A 20,981-nucleotide genomic window follows, 5' to 3' on the forward strand; every position below is an offset into this window, starting at 1 on the left:
CCCATGAGATTGCATGCGCCCGCGGGTCCATGGCGCCCGATCGCCCCCTCTGGCCGCCCATGAGGCCCCCCCCCCCCCCCCCGGTGATCGATCCCCCCGCCCCTCACCAGTGCGGCCGTTCCTCATGGCCAATAGGTGGTTAGAACCACGCCGTCAGGAACTCGGGACAGTTTTCCTCGGAGAATCGCAGCGCGGGGGGGGCCTACCACGTAGTTCACGAGCGTTTCTACAGGGATCAGAGAATCGCGGGGGTGGAGCGGACCGGATTTCGGCGTAAACTCCCATTCTCCACCCCCACGCCGATAACGATTTTGGCGCGGAGGCTCGAACAATCCAACCCCCTGTCTCTATGCTACCCTCCTAACCTCATGCCATACCAGTATCTGCGCTGATGGCTGAAAGTAATGATAATAATATTATTATTATTACTTTCAGTGTGAGATCAAGTGACGGTATTTCTTCTTCATCAGTCTCTACCTCCTCTAGGACTTCAGCTGCATCATTGCCTGACCATGTAAGGCTAAGGTGAGATAACGGGAGGAAAGCAAGAGGTTTATTGTTACATTATCTGCAGCTTGTAAATTGGAAGAGATTGTGCTCTCATGATAAACTGAGATGTGAGTTGGTAGGTTAGAGGGGAACATACTGTCATCCTCAGTGGTTTCAGCCAAGCCACTGGCCATGACCTTAGCACCATCTCCTTGTTGGCATTGTAGCACCATCTCCTTGTTGGCATTGAGGATGGGTAACAGTGCCAACCCTCTGCCGGTTAAGAGCTGTTGCCTCCAATTATGGGCCACCTTGTCCTGCAAGAAAGTGAGAAATATGTCAGTGAGTGTGGGGAAATCTGTTTGGACAATGAGCCTGCCACAGTTAAATATTTGACAGTGTGTGCAAGTGTGTAAGATGTGAATGTGTGGCTTGCAGCCGTGTAGGTGTAAGTATGTGAGGGTGAACTGTGGATATGGTGTGAAATAAGCGTCATTATTGATACAGCTTATTTGGTGAATAAGAGGGTGCGGTAATGGAGCGGTGTATGAAGTTAGTCGCTTATTTGTTAGAAAATTACATTTCAAGTCGCATTCACTGACCTTGGTCACACGCATGAGGTAATTAAACATCTTACAGTACTGCATACAAGTTCTCGGAGCTGACTGCTGACATTGATTATGACAGCTACCTTCTCCAACTGTCTTCTTATTACCTGCCTAGAAGGCTTCTTGATGGAAGAGGCGTTCTCCTCCTACATCTCCAAGGCCTCTAGTGCTGCATTAGAGACCATGAAGCACTCTCTCTTGCCTACAGCACCATTTCCCAATGTTCTTCCTGACCATTAACTCCTCCTTCACCACTTCAAGCTTTTACCACAACCAGATTGGACCTCAGCTTTAAAGGGTGCAGAATGACTTTCGGTAGTGCAGACTAGTTTTAAATTCTGCTAGCCTTTGCACAAATTTGTACACCTGCTGAGGCAAGAAACCGCTCAACAGGGTGTAGAGGATTGAACTGCACACCACAATCATTGTAATTAGCAGACCAACAGGAATTTTTTGTCCTGCCTGCATTATTTTGAACTGGTTAATCGCGTATCACAAACCTTGGGCGGGATTCTCTGATCATAAGGCTAAGTGTTGACGCCATCGTAAACACCGTTGTGTTTTACAACGGCATCAACAGGCCCCAAGGATCAGCGATCCTGCGCCCTACAGGGGGCCACCACGGCACTGGAGCGACTCACGCAGCTCCAGCTGCCGATAACGGCATCAAACGGGCGCCGCGGGTCTGCGGCCGGCACGAATTCGCGCATGCATGTTACGATGGTGCGAACTCACGCATGCGTGCTAGTTGCCTTCTCCGCGCCAGCCCCGAAGCAACATGGCGTAGAGCGACATGGGCCCGATGCGATGTAAAAGAGGCTCCCATCAGGAGAAGCCGGCCCACCGATCGGTAGGCCCCGATCGCGGGCCAAGCCTAGGTGGAGGCCCCCCCAGGGTCAGGCCCCCCCTCCCCCCACCAGGCCGTCCCCGCAGGATGAACGCCGAGGTCCCGCCGGATAGGACCACATGTGAACGGCACCAGTGGGACTCGGCCTATCTCGGCGGCCACTCGGCCAATCGCGTGCAGAGAATCGCCGGTGGGGGGGGCCGCGAATAGCCGGTCACCGGAGGATCGGTGGACCGGTGTCAGGGCAGCGTTGCACGAATCGCGCTCCCCCCCCCCCCCGGCGATTCTCCGACCCTGCCCGGTGTCAGAGAATCTGCCCCCTATGTCTGTTTTCGAGGAGTATCTAATTTTTCCATCATTATTTTATATTTCAGTTCCAAGAGGATTAAGGTGACTGCAACTGAGAGCTTTTTCCCCCTCCCTTTAGATGGCTCAATACATTTGATAAATAGTAGTTCAATGTAGTTAGAAAATAAATATTAGCCATTTGTTTGTTTGCATCGCCACTTCGAAAATTGCTCTTGTTGAGAATTTGTTTCAAAATACTGGTATTTTTAACGTGTTGTGTCCATTAAGGGGCTATCTATGACCAATCATGATCAATATATGCATAAATATAAGGTTGTGAAGTTTTGTATATAGATGATACATGATTATTAAACTCCAGATCAAAGAAAGAATTAGTAAGAAGATAAGTAAATACTTTAAAAATAAAAATAACAGGACTGACTGAATTTCATTTCACATCACCCGAACCGAGTTTGGGTGACACAATTTATAAATGGTACTCCTCTACGTGGAGCTGAATACAACCTGATTCAGGGCTAAGGTTATTACCATGTGGTGGGCACCCTTCCAGCACGAAAACAAAATTGCAAGAGAAAGCTACCTATTGCTTCAAGTCTGAGAACGTGCGACAAATGCACGAGCCACTTCTTCAAAGTGTTCTGCTTGCTGTTCACATAAAAGCAGTGAGTTGTGCTTCTCTCCCATAGATCCTCGTTGTTGGCCTTAAAAAATAATCCTACCTCGATGGAGGCAAAAAGATGGTTCTGGCAATTTATTCTGAGATCTTCCAATCTGAGGGGGGCTATATACACCCTCACAGGAAAGTTCAAAATGTCAATACCTTTCCAGACTTATGCCAGGTGAAAATTCAGAAAATTGAGGTGGGAATATTCTTCAAATATTTCCTAATACATTTGCATGTATTTGAATGGCTCACACAGATTCCATGTGGGAGCTTTCCACTCTGCGCCTGCCTGTGAAGTAGAGAGAGAGAGAGCACAGACTCAATGTAATAGAGTCATGTGAGATGATTGTTCAACCATCACAGAAGTGGTGTAGATCTAAGAGCGGATTATGAAACTTTCCATCCATCTGCTAAGCGGCTACTTAGTTCTCAATTGCACAAAATGATCCATTTAAAATGTCTGCAGCTTTTGGTAGGTTATAGATATGATGGGAAAGGTTTCATTATCAAAATAGAAGACAATAGCCTTAAGTTGCTGCATAATTTAACAAAGTTCTTTGTGTCACAGCTGGCCATACAAACCAAACGTTTGCAAGGCCGACATTAGAAAAGGAAAGCTTCAGTTGGCTCTGCTCCATATATTTGAAAAAGGGATTTTTAAAGAAAACTATTGCTTTGATCACAATATGTCTCAAGTCATTCTTAATCCTGTTTCAATTTCCATTAGGAAAAGAATAAATTCATGTAAAAGTTGACTGGGTTTCTGATAAGTGCTTGCCTTAATTTATGCTGCTGCACAAATAGAACAGTACAAGTTCAAGAATGCTAGATATTTGAGGCACTTGGGGCGTTTCTCGACGGCTTCAACATGCCCGCAGGAGCAGCGATTCTGACCCCTACAGGGTGATGCACGATCAATTGCACGAAAGACTCAGATTGGTACAACTGTGGCTTTATTACAGTCAGATCTGTGGCCTCCTGCTGCAGCTGGCGAAATGGCTGATCAGGAGGAGGTCATGCATATTTATACGGCTCATTATGGGCGGAGCTAGCCGGCAGGGGCTACCGGTGAACCTGTAGTGCAGGTCCTACCTTACATCCCCTAATACAGGTGCACACAGTGGATCACCACATTCATCCCCTGTTAAAAATGAGTCCGGCGGGGGTGGCGTGGATCTATATAGAGATTTTAAAATAACTTACAGAGGGGAGGAGGGAAAAAAAAAATGTCCACCTTGTAGTCTGGTGCCCGTCAGAGGTTAAGTCTGTCCGGTGGTTTGACGGTTCGCTGGGAGCAACGTAGCGGTGGTGGCGATGTCGGTGCTGGCGGTGTCGGCGTCGACGACGTCGGTGCTGGCGGTGTTGGTGCTGGCCAGTAGCTGGATGACTCCGGGAGCGTGCCAAAATCGAGGGTCGTGAGGCCGCAAACGGTGAGTGGGGGCAGGGGCCCGCCGAATTTGAGGGTGAGGCTCTGGAGATTACACTCAAAATCCAGACCCAGCAATAGTGCAGCACAGAGGTTGGGGAGGACGTAGAGGCGGAAACTGCTGAATTCTACGCCCTGGACAGTGAGATTGACCACACAGAAACTTCGGATCGAGACAGAGTGGGATCCGGAGGCCAGGGAGATCCGTTGATTGGCGGGGTGGACCGCGAGGGAGCAGCGCCTTACCGTGTCTGGGTGGATGAAGCTTTCGGTGCTCCAGGAGTCCAGTCGGCAAGAGGTCGCGTGGCCGTTGATTTCCACTGTCGTCGAAGCGGTGGCCAGGTTGTGAGGACGGGACTGGTCCAGTGTCATAGAGGCAAGCTGCGGGTGGTCGTCCGAGGATTCAGATGGGGAGCGTCGGCGACCCAGATCCAGCGTTCCAGTCCTGTGGGGGAGACAAAATGGTGGCGATGGCGGCGTCCGGAGGACCTGTTGAGGAGAAGATGGCGGCGCCCATGCAGCGCATGTTGTAGGGGCGGGGCAAGATGGCAGCATCCATAGAGCGCACGTTGTGGGGGGGAGCAAGATGGTGGCACCCATGGTGTGCACGTTGTGGGGGCGGGACAAGATGGTGGCGCCCAGGGGCCGCACGTGGACCTGGGGGAAGAAGATGGCGGTGCCCACTGGTCACACGTGACCCCGGGAGCAGAAGATGGCAGCGGGGACCCCCAAGGTGCGTGGTGTGGCGGGCGGCGCAGGCATATTGAGTAGGAGAGTCCCCAGCCGGGGTAGTCGTTTACGGGGTCCAGGAGGGGTAGGAGGGGTGGGCCGCGCGGCGAGCCGGGTAGGATTGGACGTTGCGAGATGCGACCGTCATGGAGAGCGCTAAAGTTTTCATCTCCGCTAGGTCGAGCGTGGCCCCTTCCAGCAGTCGTTGTCGGATGGGGTCCGACGCAATCCCCGTCACGAATGCGTCACGCATGAGGAGATTGGAATGTTCAGTGGCCGTTACAGCCTGACAGTCACAGTCCCACACGAGTGGGATAAGAGCCCGCCAGAAGTCTTCGATCGACTCACCAGGTAGTTGTACGCGAGTGGCGAGTATGTGCCTTGCGAAGAGTGTGTTTGTCTTCTGAACATAGTTCTCTTTAAGGAGTGCCATCGCTTCCGCGTAACTCGGGGCGTCCTGGATCAACAGGAACACGCTGGAGCTCAACCTGGAGTATAGAACTTGGATCTTCTGAGCTTCCGTCGGCATGGGGGTCGCAGCGTTAATGTAGGCCTCAAAACAAGCCAGCCAGTGATTAAAGTCCTTTCTGGCATCTGGCGAGTGCGGATCCAGCTGCAGGCGATCTGGTTTGATCCTGATGTCCATAATGTAGAAAAATCTGACTGTAATAAATTGATGCACGATCAATTGTATGAAAGACTTAGATTGGTACAACTGTGGCTTTATTACAGTCAGATGCGTGGCCTCCTGCTGCAGCTGGCAAAATGGCTGATCAGGAGGAGGTCATGCATATTTATACGGCTCCTTGTGGGCGGAGCTAGCCGGCAGGGGCCACTGGTGAACCTGTAGTGCAGGTCCTACCTTACATCCCCTAATACAGGTGCACACAGTGGATCACCACATAGGGGGCCAGCATGGCACTAGAGTGACCCACGCTGCTCCAGCTCCTAATCCCAGCATCAGATGAGAGCTGCGGGTCTGCGCATTTGCAGTGGGACCGGCGCCAACGCATGCATGTACAGTGGGACCATTGCGATTGCGCACATGCACGGTGGCTCCCTTCTACGCGCCGGACCTGACGCAACATAGCGTGGGGCTACAGGGGCCGGCGGGGAACAAAAGAGGCCCCCAGCCCGAGAGGCCAGCCCGTCGATCGGTTGGCCCTGATCGCGGGCCAGACGACAGTGGCGCCCCCCCCCCCCCCCCCCCCCCCCCCACCACCCCCCCCCGGGGTCGGACCCCCCTCGCCCCCCCACCAGGCCGCCCCCGGATGCATGCACGCCGAGGTCCTGTTGGGTAAGAGCACACATGGACGGCGCCGATGGTTAGCGCTGTCGCCTCTCAGCTCTAGGGTCCCAAGTTTGATTCCCGGCGTGGGTCACTGTCTGTGCGGAGTCTGTACATTCTCCCTGTGTCTGTTTGGGTTTCCACCGGATGCTCCGGTTTCCACCCACAGTCCAAAGATGTGCATGTTAGGTGGATTGGCCATGATAAATTGCCCATAATGTCCAAAAAAAGGGCAGGTGGGGTTACTATGTTATGGGGATAGGGTGGAGGTGTGGACGTACGTAGGGTGCTCTTTCCAAGGGCCAGTGCATCACGGTCTGATTGGGATGCTAGGCAATAACTCCCACATGCTAAATGCCACACCTATTCCGGAGATCCACTTGGGTGTGTGAAGTGCTCACTTAACTATGATTGCCAATTTCCTATTATCAATAGCATTCAGCCGCACGGCCAGAGGCCTCAGCAGTCACTGGGGTTATGTGTTGTCAGTGGGGCAGACAAGGATTGGCCCTGATACGGGTACACACGAAGCAGGTGTTGGCATGGTGGAGCCACGCGTGGTTGCCTTCCCCATGCAGAGCACACCTCCACAACCCCAGCCGAGGGTGGACCTCCCCCACTTGCCCCCCCCCCCCCCCCTCCGAGAACAGGGGCAGCAAGCCCAGTGCCCCTGGCGCATTGCCTGTGAGGTAAGATGGCTGCTCACCTCCTTGGCTCCCCGCAACAACCCTTCCACCAGGTTGACATTTTTTAAAAGGAGTACTAATCGGCTCCAGCGTGACCGTTGGATATGGTGTGGCCCTTTAATTGTACAGAAGTAGGGTTTGAGTGGTGATTATTGGTTTCTTGGCACGCTACGGCGGGATCCCGATTTCAACTACGGGAGTGGGCCGGTTATATCGCTAACAGTTTGGCACCTGGCGCAGTCCTCTATTTTGGCCTCTCCTGCTCTTCACTGGCCTCGTTGTGCTCTCGCTCGAGCGCAATGAGTCCACTGAATCATGCCCTAATTTTCATTTCTGGCGGAGAAATCGGTGTGAATCGCGCTGCCTGTTCCAGCGCGATTCCCATTATGATCCTCCCACTGACAGGGTGCAGGGGACAGTATCACGGCACTGTCCTGTCATGTTTCCAACCAACCAAGGGCTACAAAGTCTCTGAGCTCCCTGGCGTGGCCATCGCATCTATCCAGAGAATTCAACAGTGGCTGCGAGAATGGTCCTCATTGAGGAAACCTTGCACTTTAATGACTGAATGGTGCCAGCTGCTTCTCGTAGAAATGAACCTCCAGTGCAGGCATGCTGATCAGGCATCAGAGGTTGAACAAAAACCACAATGATAAAAAAAAACACTCAGGCAGAGCACCTGGACTTCCAGGAAGCACTTCAGAGTAGAAAAAAAATCCACAACAGAAAAAATGCGGTCAGACAGGACACCTGCTCAAAAGAGGAAGCACTTCAATGTTAATGGACCCTGAAGTCCAAAAATCCAAACAATGCAAATCCTTTCAGGTAGCCTTCAGCTGTCAATCAAGAGGCTTGTAAAAGTCAACGGGGTGTGAAATTTAATTTCAAAACAAGTTCAAGGGGATAAAAGAAAGCATACTGCAGCATTGAAACTACAGAGCCTATTGAAACTTCAAGGGAGCGAAATGGTATATAAACGGCCAAAAACAAAGGGATAAAAGAACAATGCAACATTGAAACAAGACAGGTGGCTCAAAACATACACTGGCGGCTTAGAGTAGTAAACAAAAGGCAAAGATAGATAGATAACAGACACAGAACACTATGCACAGATCTTTACTCGCTGATCCACAATGCCCAGTGGGTCCTGTTCCCAGGGCCCCATTGTCCATGGTTCACACGCTCCTCCGCGATTGGCCCCGAGCTGGTCACATGGTCAGTGCAGTTCACCCTCTCAAAGTGCCACGCTATCACCTCCCACCCACCAATTATGTCCCTTCATATACTTCCCCATAACTACGTACAGAAGTCACAACTGTTAACAGAGATAACCGAGGTAAGAAAGTCCATCAAACGGTAAATTGGTCTGGAGCCCATAAAGGGGCCACACAATCACATTATTGAAACTCCAAGGGAAGTGAAATGGTACTTAAACAACCAAGTACAAAAGGCTAAAAGAAATCATGCTGCATCATTGAAAGCATTGGGCCTGTTGAAACTTGAAGGGGAGTGAAATGCTTCTCTAGCGAACAGGCTGTAGAATGGCTCCGTCCTGTGAGAGGATTTTAGAACAAACATGCTGCAGATGTGCTTTGCCCTGTCATAGAGTGTTTAACATGAAGGAAAGCCGGCTTCAAGGCTTCAAAGACCCAAACGATCCCATCCCTGGTGAAGCCCCTGACCTGACCACCCCCAGCCAGCTCGAGTCCCCCAACCTCCAGCTCCCTTGAAGCACCCTCCCCAGCATATGGCTGTGGCTGCTGTGCCATTGGGCTCCCTGGAGGTGGGTGGAGAAGGAGTATGTCTCCTCATAGTCCATGGCACCTGGCCCCTACTTTTAAGGACCAGTAGTTATTTGCACCCGGGTGACCTTCCATTGGGGGAGCAGGGGAATACCAGGAAGCCGCTGCATTTGACTCTAATCTCACTAATGAGATTAAAATGAATAAAAATTACCTGTGATCAGTCTCTCACCCTTTCTGGGCGAGATCCTGATCACATCAGCTGGAGCAGGCCGAGACAATTGGAAACTGTGCCTGACACAAATCCCATTTTGGAGCTCTCCCACAATTCTCACAACACAGCGAGATTTGTGCTGGGCGCAACATGGTCGCTGAATTACTCCCATACTTCCAAACTTCCCATATTTCCAGGGGCTGGTTTAGCACACTGGGCTAAATCACTGGCTTTTAAAGCAGACCAAGGCAGGCCAGCAGCACGGTTCAATTCCCGTACCAGCCTCCCCGAACAGGCTTTCAAAGCAGACCAAGGCACACCAGCAGCACGGTTCAATTCCCGTACCAGCCTCCCCGAACAGGCGCCGGAATGTGGCAACTAGGGGCTTTTCACAGTAACTTCATTGAAGCCTGCTCGTGACAATAAGCGATTTTCATTTCATTCATTTCATTTCAACAGCAAAAAGAGGATTTAGAAAAAGATCCAATAGTAGCACTCAAAAGAGAATTCAAGGGAAAAAAGTAAAAGGCTAAAAGGAAAGAACAAGGAAGTGGGATTAATTACATCGCTCTATCAATGAGTTAGCATAGGCACAAAGGGACAAATAGCCTCCTTCTGACCGTTATCATCCTGTGGGAGCTAAATTGATGATGGCCTATTTACAGATACATAACTGACAGTGCACTTCAAGTATGCACACAAAGTTCCTTCCAATAATTGGGGTGAGCTGCTGACATCTGTCAGGCTTCCAAAAGCAGCTCATCCATATGGCTGGTGGAACTTGGGCTGTTTGCCTCACTGGCTCTGCAAATGTTAAGTTTGGGGAGTGGTGGGAATAAAAACATGGGCCAGGATTTTACGTCCGCTCCCACCTGGTGGGATATTACGGTCCCGCTGAAGTAAACGGCAATTTAAATGACCCACTGCATCTCCTGCTGGGACACATGCTGTGGTGGAGGCATAAGATTCACAAGCACGGGCCAGCAGCAGTGGGACTGTGTGGCTGGTAGGAGAAAATCTGTTCCTCCGACTCTACATTAATGATATATATAAATGTATTTAAGGACATCTGGTTAGGCTACTTTTTGACCAGATAATGGCGGTTTCTCCAATTCCAGTAGACAAATTTTGTGTAAAGATTATAAAATGGATGCAGGACCTTTACTTACATACTAGCTACATGCAGGTGCTGATTGGCAGCAGGCCTTTCTACTACTCAATTCATCATTGTTGTACCAATTTTAAACATGCATGTGATGGGAGAAAATTCAATATCTTGCGAAAATGAGTGGGGGACCGCAATGTTGGTTTGCATGATAGTAGTTAAATGCACTGTTGCACACATCAGCAGAGGGCCCAAGTTCATGCAAGGCTACCACCCCCTAAAGCCAGTCTACACCTCTAAAAAGTAAAAGCATTTAGGCTGCAACAGCTGCTTGCAATGTCTGGGAAAGAACATCTGGCTTAAAGGAGAGAGAATATGATGTGAAAAGGGAAAGATTTGCTTCAAAGTTCTCTGAAGTAGCCAAGCTAGAGGAGGGGTGACAGGGATGTCCTCTGTCCAAAAGATGTCCAGGAGGCCCTCCCAAGAAATTTTGTGAAGGCATTGGGAACAAATGACCACCTTGATCAATATAAGTAAGCAGTCTAGCCACAAGGACATGGATGCAATACAAGAGGTTTAAGCGACTGAGCAAAGTCAGTGAAATCATGCAAAATACTTACAACTGAACCTGAACCACTGGTCACACATATTGTTGGGTTCACCGCATCCACACTATTTAGCTATCAACCATTTTTATCAACCATGAATCACACCTCACATGCACAGCATCACCTCACCTTCAAAACTTAGCAATGCTGCATGCCTCACAAACACATTTCATAAGTATTTGGTTAAGAACATCTCTGAGCTGGAGAGGAACTTGAAGTGAATGAAAATCGCTTATTGTCACAAGTAGACTTCGAATGAAGTTACTGTGAAAAGCCGCTAGTCGCCACATTCCGGCGCCTGTTCAGGGAAGCTGATACAGGAACTGAATCCGTGCTGCTGGCTTGCTTGGGTCTGCTTTAAAATCCAGCTATTTAGCCCACTGTGATAAATCAGCCCCTGGGGAGAAAAGTATCCAGGATACACGTGTGTTAGGAAAGGTTTCCTGGAAAAATATGGAGTAGAATCAACCAGGGAAAAAGCTATTTTAGATCTAGTATTGTGTAGTGAGTAGGGGTTAATTAGTAATATCCCAGTAAACAATCCACTGGCAAATACAATGGGCAGGATTCTCTGTTTGGGAGACTACGTTCTCCCGCTGGAACTGAATTGCACCAAATTTGCACTCACGCTGGGAGTGCAAATCAGGAAGCAATCCCCACTCCTTAGCCATGCAAATTTTTATCTGGAAGCTAGAGAGCAGTCCAGGCAGAGGCAGTGAAAAAAAATCACTACTTTAAAACACACCTGTGCAATACACCTACTGGCTCAGGCACAGGAAACAGCACCTGTCAATTCCTGGAAAAAGAACACCAGTTTAAGCCCCATCAAATCTTTGATCTGCAAGCCTTTCATTCATGTCTCTGTGATACTGATTTTACTAGGCTAGATTGACAGCTTCCACACATACCCAGCTGTGAGCATTGTTTCATCCATCTCCTTTCACGCGTGACTTTGAAGTAGTCATCTGTGAAACTAATTTATAAATATCAATCTATGATTGACAGCTCTTATGCCACATCAAAGAGAGTTCAGTGCTTTCTGTTTGTTTCACAGCTGACTAGAGATGCTGCTTCCTGTGCCTGAACCAGCAGGTGTACTGCACAGGTGAGTTTTAAAGCAGTGATTTTCTTTTTCACTGCCTGTATCTGGACTGCTCTGTAGCGTCTGGACAGAAGTGTCTCTTCTGGGGAGTTTTGAGACAGTGGTCTTTCTTTTGGGGGCTTCCAGACAGGATTTCTCTGATGAGGACTTTGTTGGGATCTATTAAATTAGGGCTCTCTGGTGGGAGTCTTTTTAATTGCAGATCTTTTTAATTGAGGGTCTCTTTAATTAGGGGTTCTCTGGTGGGGAACTCTTTAATTAGGGCGTCTCGTGTGGGGAGGCTCTGGTGGGGTGGATGGGCATGCCTTGTATTGTGGGGAGTAGGGGAATGTGGCCCTCCGATGAACTTTGAGGGCAACTCCCTTAAACATTTTTCCACTTGGCCCACCGCGAGGTCCACCGCATCAGGGCTATGCTTGTCCGGACCTGGAGAATCGCGAGGGCCTGGAGAATATGGTGCCTGGTCCGTTAATAGGATGCTAATGGGTCTTAAGGACCCATTTGAATCCTCCCACTGACGTGGGGCGCAAACCTCGATCCTGATTATACCGTTTTCTGCCCGACGCTGGATTCTCCGCCGCATGCTGACGGTAGCAGAGTTCCATGTACGGCAGAGAATCCAGTCCAATGTTTGAAGTTTGAAAATGACACATTCCAGTCACAAACAAGAAACTTAAACTTGAACAAAATCAAATGCATAGGTATGAGGGGAGAGCTAGCTCAGGCCGATTGGGCAAATAAACTAAAATGTGTGGTGGTAAATAAACAGCGGGAAGCATTTAAAGAAATGATTTAAAAAGTTCAACAAAAGTACATTGCACTGTAAAACAAAAACTTAGCATGAAAGACCCATCAGTGGTTTTTGAAGGAGGTTATGGATAATATTATATTAAAAGAAGGGGCTTGAATGCTGCAAATAACAGTCATAAGTCAGAGTATTAAGAGTGTTTTAGAAACCAGTAAACAGACACCAAAAAGTTGATTAAAAAAGGGAAAAAAATAAAGCGAGAGCAAACAAGCCAGGAATATAAACACAGATTATAAGAGCTTTTACAAGTATATAAAAAAGAAGAGATTAGTCCTCTCAGCATCTATTTTGTCAGGCCCCCTGAGAATCATACGGGTGTAATTTAAGTGGAAAAAACTATGTCCGGTTTTCTCACCGGCTGCAGCGTTTGCCGTTTTTTTTGGCCTCGTGGGGGGGGAATTCTCTCAACGAGGTCACACGCAGAGTCATCTCCTACTGGCGAGCCCAGCACAAAAGGTTCCCTGCAGATCAGGGCACCATTTTGTCTGGCTACCCCGATCTCCCCCCCCCCCCCCCCCCTTTTGACCCTTCCAACGTTGGGGTGGCTCCCAGAAACACCCCCTCACCCCTGCCTCGACCTGGTACGGCCCAGGGCCCTCCGCCACGACCACACAGGATCTCTAATGGCCTGGGTGCCCCCCCGCCCCCGCGCCCTCAGGTGCCATTATGACTGGTCCACGCTTATGGAAACCAGTACTAAATGGTGCTCTGGCGAGGTCTCCCAGGCATGGCCATTAGTTTCCGGGCGCTGGGGGAATCCCACAAACGCATATTTAAATGAGCCTAATTTGCATATGCTGATCTGGATCATGCCCAGTGAGGGGGAGATCCAGAATGTCACATCTTGCGAGACTCTGTTAAATCTGACTGAGCATTTCAAGCATCGCAAATCACGTGAGATGCCTCTCGCAAGATTCAACGGCCTCGTCCCGACACCAAGTTGGGCGCGACAAGCCCATTAAATTGTGTCCTCTATGTCTCAATAAGGTCACCTCCCATTCTTCTAAACTCTAATCGGCACAGACCCAACCTACTCAACTGCTCCTAATAAGAAAATCCCTCCATACCCGGGATCAATTTAGTGAACCTGCTCTGGATTTCTCTTTAATCTAGGATAAAATAGGGAAATGAAGGGTCATATAACATATTTTGATTATTACTTTACGGAAAAGAAAGCAAATAATAAAAGACACTTAAGGTGTTTAGTTTAATTATTTAAAGTCAATTGTTAATCTTCTTATAATACAAAAACATTAATACATGGAACAGCTACCATAGAATCCCTGGAGTGCACAAGGAGGGCATTCAGCCCATCGAGTCTGCACTATACCCTTTTGAATGAGCACTATATCCATTTACACTCCCCCAACCCCATCCCTGTAACCCAGAACCTAATCTGCACATCCCTGGACATTAAGGGGCAATTTAGCATGGCCAATCCTCCTAACCTGCACAACGTTGGACTGTGGGACGAAACCAGAGCACACAGAAGAAACTCACGCAGACACCTGGAGAACGTACAAGCTCCACAATTAAATGGAACCAATTAAATAGGAGACATGTAAATGAAATAAAGGGGAAGGGGCGGGATTCTCCAATAATGGTGCTACGCCAGAGGAAAACCCTGGTGAATCCAGAAACAAGTCCTGAATGCTTTTCCTACGTGCAGGGGGCTAGCAGGGCCCCATAGTGCTTCTCGCAACTCTGGCTGCTGATCCGGGGCCCAGCACCTCCAGTCCTGAGTCCGCGCATGCGCACGGTGGTGGCCTGCAGTGGCAACAGAAATGTAGCCCACCGCCCCCCCCCCCCCACCACCCCCACCCCCCGAGATCGCTCACGCCCAGGGGTCCGTGACACCTGATTGCTCCCCTGGACGTCCATGAGGCTCCCCCCGGTGATCAATCCCCCTCCCCCCACCAGGGCGGCCATTCCCGACAGCCGATAGGTGGTTAGAACCACGCCGTCAGGAACTTGGCCAGTTTTCTTCAGAGAATCGCTCTGTCAATGGCCCCCACCCGCGCCGTGTAGTTCGCGCGCGAGAGACTCCCGAGCGATTCTCCAACCGGAGAATCAAGTGAGCGGCGTCGGACCGGATTTTGGCGTAAACACTCATTCTCTGCCCCTGCGCCGATCGTGATTTCAGCGTGGAGGCTTGGAGAATCCAGCCCCTTATTTTGAGTAAGTGAAACACTGTGGAAAACATTGCCAAACATACGAGAAGCCAGTTTCCAAATCACAGCAGCAGCACCATGTATGCAAACATCCTGATGCAAAACAACATTGGTCACATTTCGGATATCACTTGATCATTTCTCTGTCAAATTAAAGGAGCTAAATTCTGTTCTAATTTGCATTAACAGATATGATGCATTGCATATATTTGTGTAGCAAAACATGTTGCACCTGCATTGGAGTATCCTCTTCGTAGGTTACTGGCAGGTACCTTTATCCGAAAGGGCGAAGGAGACTTCAGCTTTTGTGACTCTAGATGATACATACCAATTCAAAGTTATACCATTTGGCATAAAAACGCCCCAGCCACATTTCAATGGTTAACTAACAAAGTTGTTTCAGAACATAGAACATAGAACATACAATGCAGAAGGAGGCCATTCGGCCCATCAAGTCTGCACCGACCCACTTAAGCCCTCATTTCCACCCAATCCCCATAACCCCTCCTGACCGTTTTGGACACAGGGCAATTTAGCATGGCCAATCCACCTAAACTGCACGTCTTTGGACTTGGGAGAAAACCGGTGCACCCGGAGGAAAGCCACGCAGACATGGGGAGAACGTGCAGACTGCCAGTGACCCAGCGGGGAATCGAACCTGAGACCCTGGCGCTGTGAAGCAATTGTGCAAGCCACTGTGCTACCATGCTGCCTTGCGTGGTATACATAGACGATCTGGTAATTTTCAGACAGACATGGGCAGGACATTTAAAACAACTGATGGAGTTATTCGATCGACTTCAGGAGGCGGATATGTTGATAAACCAAGCCAAAAATGAATTTGGAAAAGCCCAAGTCACTTTCCTTGAGGAGTTTCCGATACCCTCAAGACGAAGGGAAATAATGCAAATTCTTGGCATGAGTAGATTTGATCGAACATTTGTGCAAACGTTTTGTGGCATGATTGTTCCACTGATGGACTTGCTGAAGAAACATCAAAAATTTCAGTGGACAGTTGACTTTGAACAGGCATTTGACGGCCTGAAAGATGTGATAACCAATGCGCTGTGTTGGAGAATTACAAGGGACTCTGCGATCAGATTGAACTAAAGTATCTGACTTTAAAGAGAAATGCCGAGGCGTAGAGCAATGGATGGATCGTGCAGAGACCTTCTTGTCCAAAGAGACTGTCAATCGAGAAGAATTTCAGTTGGAAGAAGAACGGAAAAAAATGGACTACATTATTGTACCTGTTTGCTTGTGTTGTTTTTTTAAACGAAAAAGTATATTTACTGTGTGCGTTTCTTAAAGGATAGTGAAAAGGTGAAAAATGAAACCATCTTGAAGTTGATGGTTTTTTTTCTTGGGGGGGCGGTGTCATGTGAGAATACCTTTAAGAATTGGGTGTTTACTGCTGCAGTGATGTCAGAGTGTGGGTGGAGCTGGGCTGTCTGTCAGCTTTTTACTTTCATTTTAGGCTGTTTGCTCCAGGGTGTGTTTTAGTTTTGTTTTCAGAGCTGGATAGCTGCAGTCACAGCCAGAAGGTGTATGAATCTCTCTCTGTAATCTAAAGACTGTAAATCGATCCTGGTGATTTAAAACTAATAACAGTCGTGACTTTAATCTGATGTGTTTCTTGTATAAGGTGTTTTAAGTTGTATGGATGTTAAAAGGAAATCTTAAAGGTTTACTTAGTGTTGTAGCCTTTGGGGGTTGTATTTGAATTAATGGTTGCTAAGATGGTCACTGTTTGTTTTAAAAAGGTTAACTTGAGTTCATAGAATAAACATTCTTTTGCTTTAAAAAATACTTTTCCATTTCTGCTGTACCACACCTGTAGAATGGGCCGTGTGCTCCCCATTCCACAATCTCGTAAAAGTTGTGGGCCAGGTGAACTCCTTGATACACTTTGGGGTTCTCTAAACCCTGGCCCATAACATTTTGCAAAAGCCGCAGTCTCTCTATTAATGCACTTACTTTTTCTGTAAGGACCTCTGGTAGACACTGATATTTGCCATTACAGGGACAACATTAGCTTGCCAGATTGTAATAGCCAATTCCAGATAGATAAAATGCCACATAACTTTCTCAGTGTCAGAGAAAGATGAGAATCAAGTCGGCTCAAATTTTGTTGCTTGTGTCAGGTAGAACTGAAGATCCAACAGAGCATATTTGCTCACTATCAGTTAGGGCACTCATTGATTTGGCATTCCAACAGCCAATTTCTGAGATTCAGGCAAAGGAGAAAGTTGATTCAATTCTGTCTGGATTAACGATGAAGTCTTGCTAACAGTCAGGAAATTGATCATAATCTACTCGTTGAACTAGCTCACAAAGGGCGCAATTCTCCGCCCCCCATGCCGGGTGGGAGAATAGCGGGAAGGCCTCCCGACTTTTTTCACGCCCTCCCGCTATTCTCCCCCCCCCCCCCCCCCCCCCACGCCCGACCCACACCACGAATCGCTGCTTTCCGTTTTTTACGGCGAGCGGCGATTCTCCCGAGGCCGATGGGCCGGGCGGCCGGGCCTTCACGCCCGTTTCAACACGGCAGCAAACACACCTGCTCACTGCCGTCGTGAAATGGCCGCCAGATACCCGTTTGGGGCATCTGGGGGTCCGATTGGCACGGCAGTACCATGCAGTACCGTGCCAAGGGGGGCATAGGCCCGCGATTGGTGCCCACTCTTTTCCCTCCGCCGCCCCACAAGATCAAGCCGCCACGTCTTGCGGGGCGGCTGAGGGAAAAGATGGCAACTGCGCATGTGCGGGTTGGCGTTGTCCAACCTGCGCATGCGCGGCTGACATCATCAGCCGCGTCAGCCGGCATGACGCTTGTCGTGCGGCCTTGACGACCGTGAGGCCGTGAGGCACGTGCGCTCCTAGCCCCACCCGGGGGGGGGAATCGTCCCCGGAAGTGGGCCCAAAGATTTTAACTTGTTAGTTAATTAAGACCTTAATGAAGATGTAACAAGCAGGGTGGATAAAGGGGAATTAAAAGATGTAATATATTTGGAATTCCAAAAGGAAAAGCATTAAAATAAATTACTACACAACTTAAGAGCTCATGGTTTTTGCAGTGATATATTAACATGGTTAGAGGATTGACTAATTAACAGGAAATAGAGAGTTGGAGTAATTGGATCATTTTCATGTTCGCAAACTGTAACAAGGAATCAGCGCTGGCGCCTCAACTATTTACAATCTGTTAGTGTCACAAAATAATTTATACATTCAGAAATCCCGCTGATGTTATGTGTGAGAGTGTTCTAACCTGAAACAGGTCCACAGCAGACACCATTTCCCTGGCCCGACGCTCATCCCTCGAGCATCTCGACAACAAGGACTCCTACATCAGACGCCTATTTATTGACTACAGCTCCGCCTTCAACACCATAATCCCAGCCAAGCTCATATCAAAACTCTAAAACCTAGGACTTGGCTCCCCACTCTGCAACTGGATCCTCGATTTTCTGACCCACAGACCACAATCAGTAAGAATGAACAACAGCACCTCCTCCACAATAGTCCTCAATATCGGGGCCTTGCAAGGCTGCGTACTTAGCCCCCTCCTATACGCCCTTGTACACACACGACTGCATGCCAAAATTTGGTTCCAACTCCATCGACAAGTTTGCTGACAATATGATCATAGTGGGCCGGATCTTGAATAACGACGAGTCAGAATTCAGGAGAGAGATAGAGAACCTAGTGGAGTGGTGCAGCGAAAACAATCTCTCCCTCAATGCCAGCAAAACTAAAGAGCTGGTCATTGACTTCAGGAAGCAACGTACTGTACACACCCCTGTCAGCATCAATGGGGCCGAGGTGTAGATTGTTAGCAGTTTCAAATTCCTAGGGGTGCACATCTCCAAAATCTGGCCTGGTCCACCCACATCGACGCTACCACCAAGAAAGCACACTGCCTATACTTCCTCAGGAAACTAAGGAAATTTGGCATGTCCACATTAACCCTTACCAACTTTTACAGATGCACCATAGAAAACATCCTATCTGGCTTGATCACAGCCTGGTATGGCAACTGCTCGGCCCAGGACCGCAAGAAACTTCAGAGAGTTGTGAACACCGCCCAGTCCATCACACAAACCTGCCTCCCATCCATTGACTCCATCTGCACCTCCCGCTGCTTGGGGAAAGTGGACAGCATAATCAAAGACCCCTCCCACTCGGCTTACTCACTCTTCCAACTTCTTCCATCGGGCAGGAGATACAGAAGTCTGAGAACACACACGAACAGACTCAAAAACAGCTTCTTCCCCGCTGTTACCAGACTCCTAAATGACCTTCTTATGGACTGACCACATTAACACTACACCCTGCATGCTTCGCCTGATGCCGGTGCTTATGTAGTTACATTGTACACCTGTGTTGCCCTATTATGTGTTTTCTTTTATTTCCTTTTCTTCCCATGTACTTAATGATCTGTCGAGCTGCTCGCAGAAAAATACTTTTCACTGTACCTCACTACACGTGACAATAAACAAATCCAATCCAAAAGACTGGTTTTGCATGGTGTTTTATTTTGGATATTAGTGAGAAACATCTGCCAAAACAGTGAGAACTCAAACCTCTCTTTTATTAAACAACAATAAAGTATATATTAAAGTATAAGAAAGACAATGAAATACTGCAAAGAACAATTATACTTTGGCACATTAACAGTCCCTCAGACTGAAAACCTAAAAGCATCTATTTACCCCATAATCTTAAACTCTACTGAGACTCCTCCATTTCCCAAACAACTACCATAAATCTATTAGACAAATCTAGCCAGTGACTACCACATCGTATGGCCTAAGTGAACAGGGCTTGGGAATGAATTTGGTTCAGCAAAGAAAATAATCTTTTGCACCAACTGGCTTTTGCCTTCAGACCTTCATCTCCATCTGAGCTGTTTCCTGAGGTTGGCTGCCTCTCTCTCTCTTGCTGTTACTTCTTTAACACCTCATCTGTGACTAGCCTGTTTCCTGGCTCACAGCAGGCCTAATACAAAATGTATCATAGAACATAGAACATTACAGCCCAATTGTAAAGAACACACTGTTCCCTATTCTTTCCTGTTCCTTCCTTTCTCTTAGATGCTGCCCAGACGTGGTTTACAAATAACCTTGTGCAAAAAAACAATACATCAATAGCATCTGCCCATTTTATGACTTTGATGAAGGGACTGAATCTATTGTACTCATATTTGCTGATGACACAAAGATGAGAGGAAAAGCAAGTTGTGAGAAGGTTGCAAAGAATCTGCAACAGGATACAGAAAGATTAAGTGAGTGGACAAAAGTGTGATATTGACGGCTGGAGCATAATGTGGGAAAATATGAGGTTGTTCACTTTGAAGGGAAGAATGAAAAGCGGAATACTATTTGAATGGGGAGGGATCTGGGTATTCTTGCACATGAACCACAGCATTAGGAGCAGCATTAGGTAGGCTAATGGAATGTTGGTCTTTATTGTAAGGGGGATGGAGTATAAAAGTAAGGAAGTCCTGTTACAATTATACAGGGCATTGGTGAGACCACACCTTGAGCACTTGTATGTACTTTTAGTCTCCTTATTTGAGGAGGGATATATTCGCATTAGAGACAGTTCAATTAAGGTTCAATAAGTTAATTCCTGGGATGAAGGGATTGACTTTGAAGAAAGGTTGAATGGGTTGAGCCTTATCTTATTAAATGGCAGATCAGGTTCCAGGGGCCAAATGGTTGACTGCTGCTCCTATTTCTTATAGTTAACTCTCAAATAAATTTCCAGTCTCTGATGATTGCCAAAATTCCATCAATGCTGATGTACACTAAATTGTCTGCTTCAACTACCTGCTTTATTACATAATATGTCTGTTAATGATTTGCGGTTCAGATTGCTTGACAACTCTGCCCGCATTTTTCATGTTTTAAGTCTTCTTATGGTTACATTTAACCCTAAGTTCTGATTTTAAAAAAATAATAAACCAACAATCTTATGATGCATGGCAGATAATTTGACATTTCACTTGATGATTTAGCAAGAAAAAGTTAATTTCTTTATTCAGTAGCTTGTCAGTATCCTGGCCAAACTAAAAGTTAAATTTAATCCAATTGGTTAATGTACAAACATTTTTAAAGCTGATCCAGGCACAACTCACTCCAAGGTCTATCATGAGGCCTAAACTCAGATGCTTTCTAGTG

The 20,981-nt window shown here is 47.8% G+C and overlaps 1 protein-coding gene across 7 annotated transcripts in view; it reads right to left on the reverse strand.

The window, feature by feature from the left end:
- Positions 1 to 20,981, reverse strand: part of ush2a (Usher syndrome 2A (autosomal recessive, mild)) — a 1,354,742-nt gene that overhangs the window by 861,466 nt on the left and 472,295 nt on the right. For 5 of the 7 annotated variants that reach the window (XR_005462328.1, XM_038811716.1, XM_038811708.1 and 2 more), the window contains exon 26: positions 15,029 to 15,109. The exons of the other annotated variants lie outside the window; for them this stretch is intronic. Coding sequence is in view for 4 of the 5 variants with exons in the window: in XM_038811716.1 (XP_038667644.1) it covers positions 15,029 to 15,109 (81 nt within the window). In the remaining variant the exon portion in view is untranslated. The remainder of the gene's footprint in view (positions 1 to 15,028; positions 15,110 to 20,981) is intronic. 7 annotated transcript variants of the gene reach the window in all.

This window comes from Scyliorhinus canicula, chromosome 1, assembly GCF_902713615.1.
Source record: "Scyliorhinus canicula chromosome 1, sScyCan1.1, whole genome shotgun sequence".
In the NCBI taxonomy this organism is placed as follows: domain Eukaryota; kingdom Metazoa; phylum Chordata; class Chondrichthyes; order Carcharhiniformes; family Scyliorhinidae; genus Scyliorhinus; species Scyliorhinus canicula.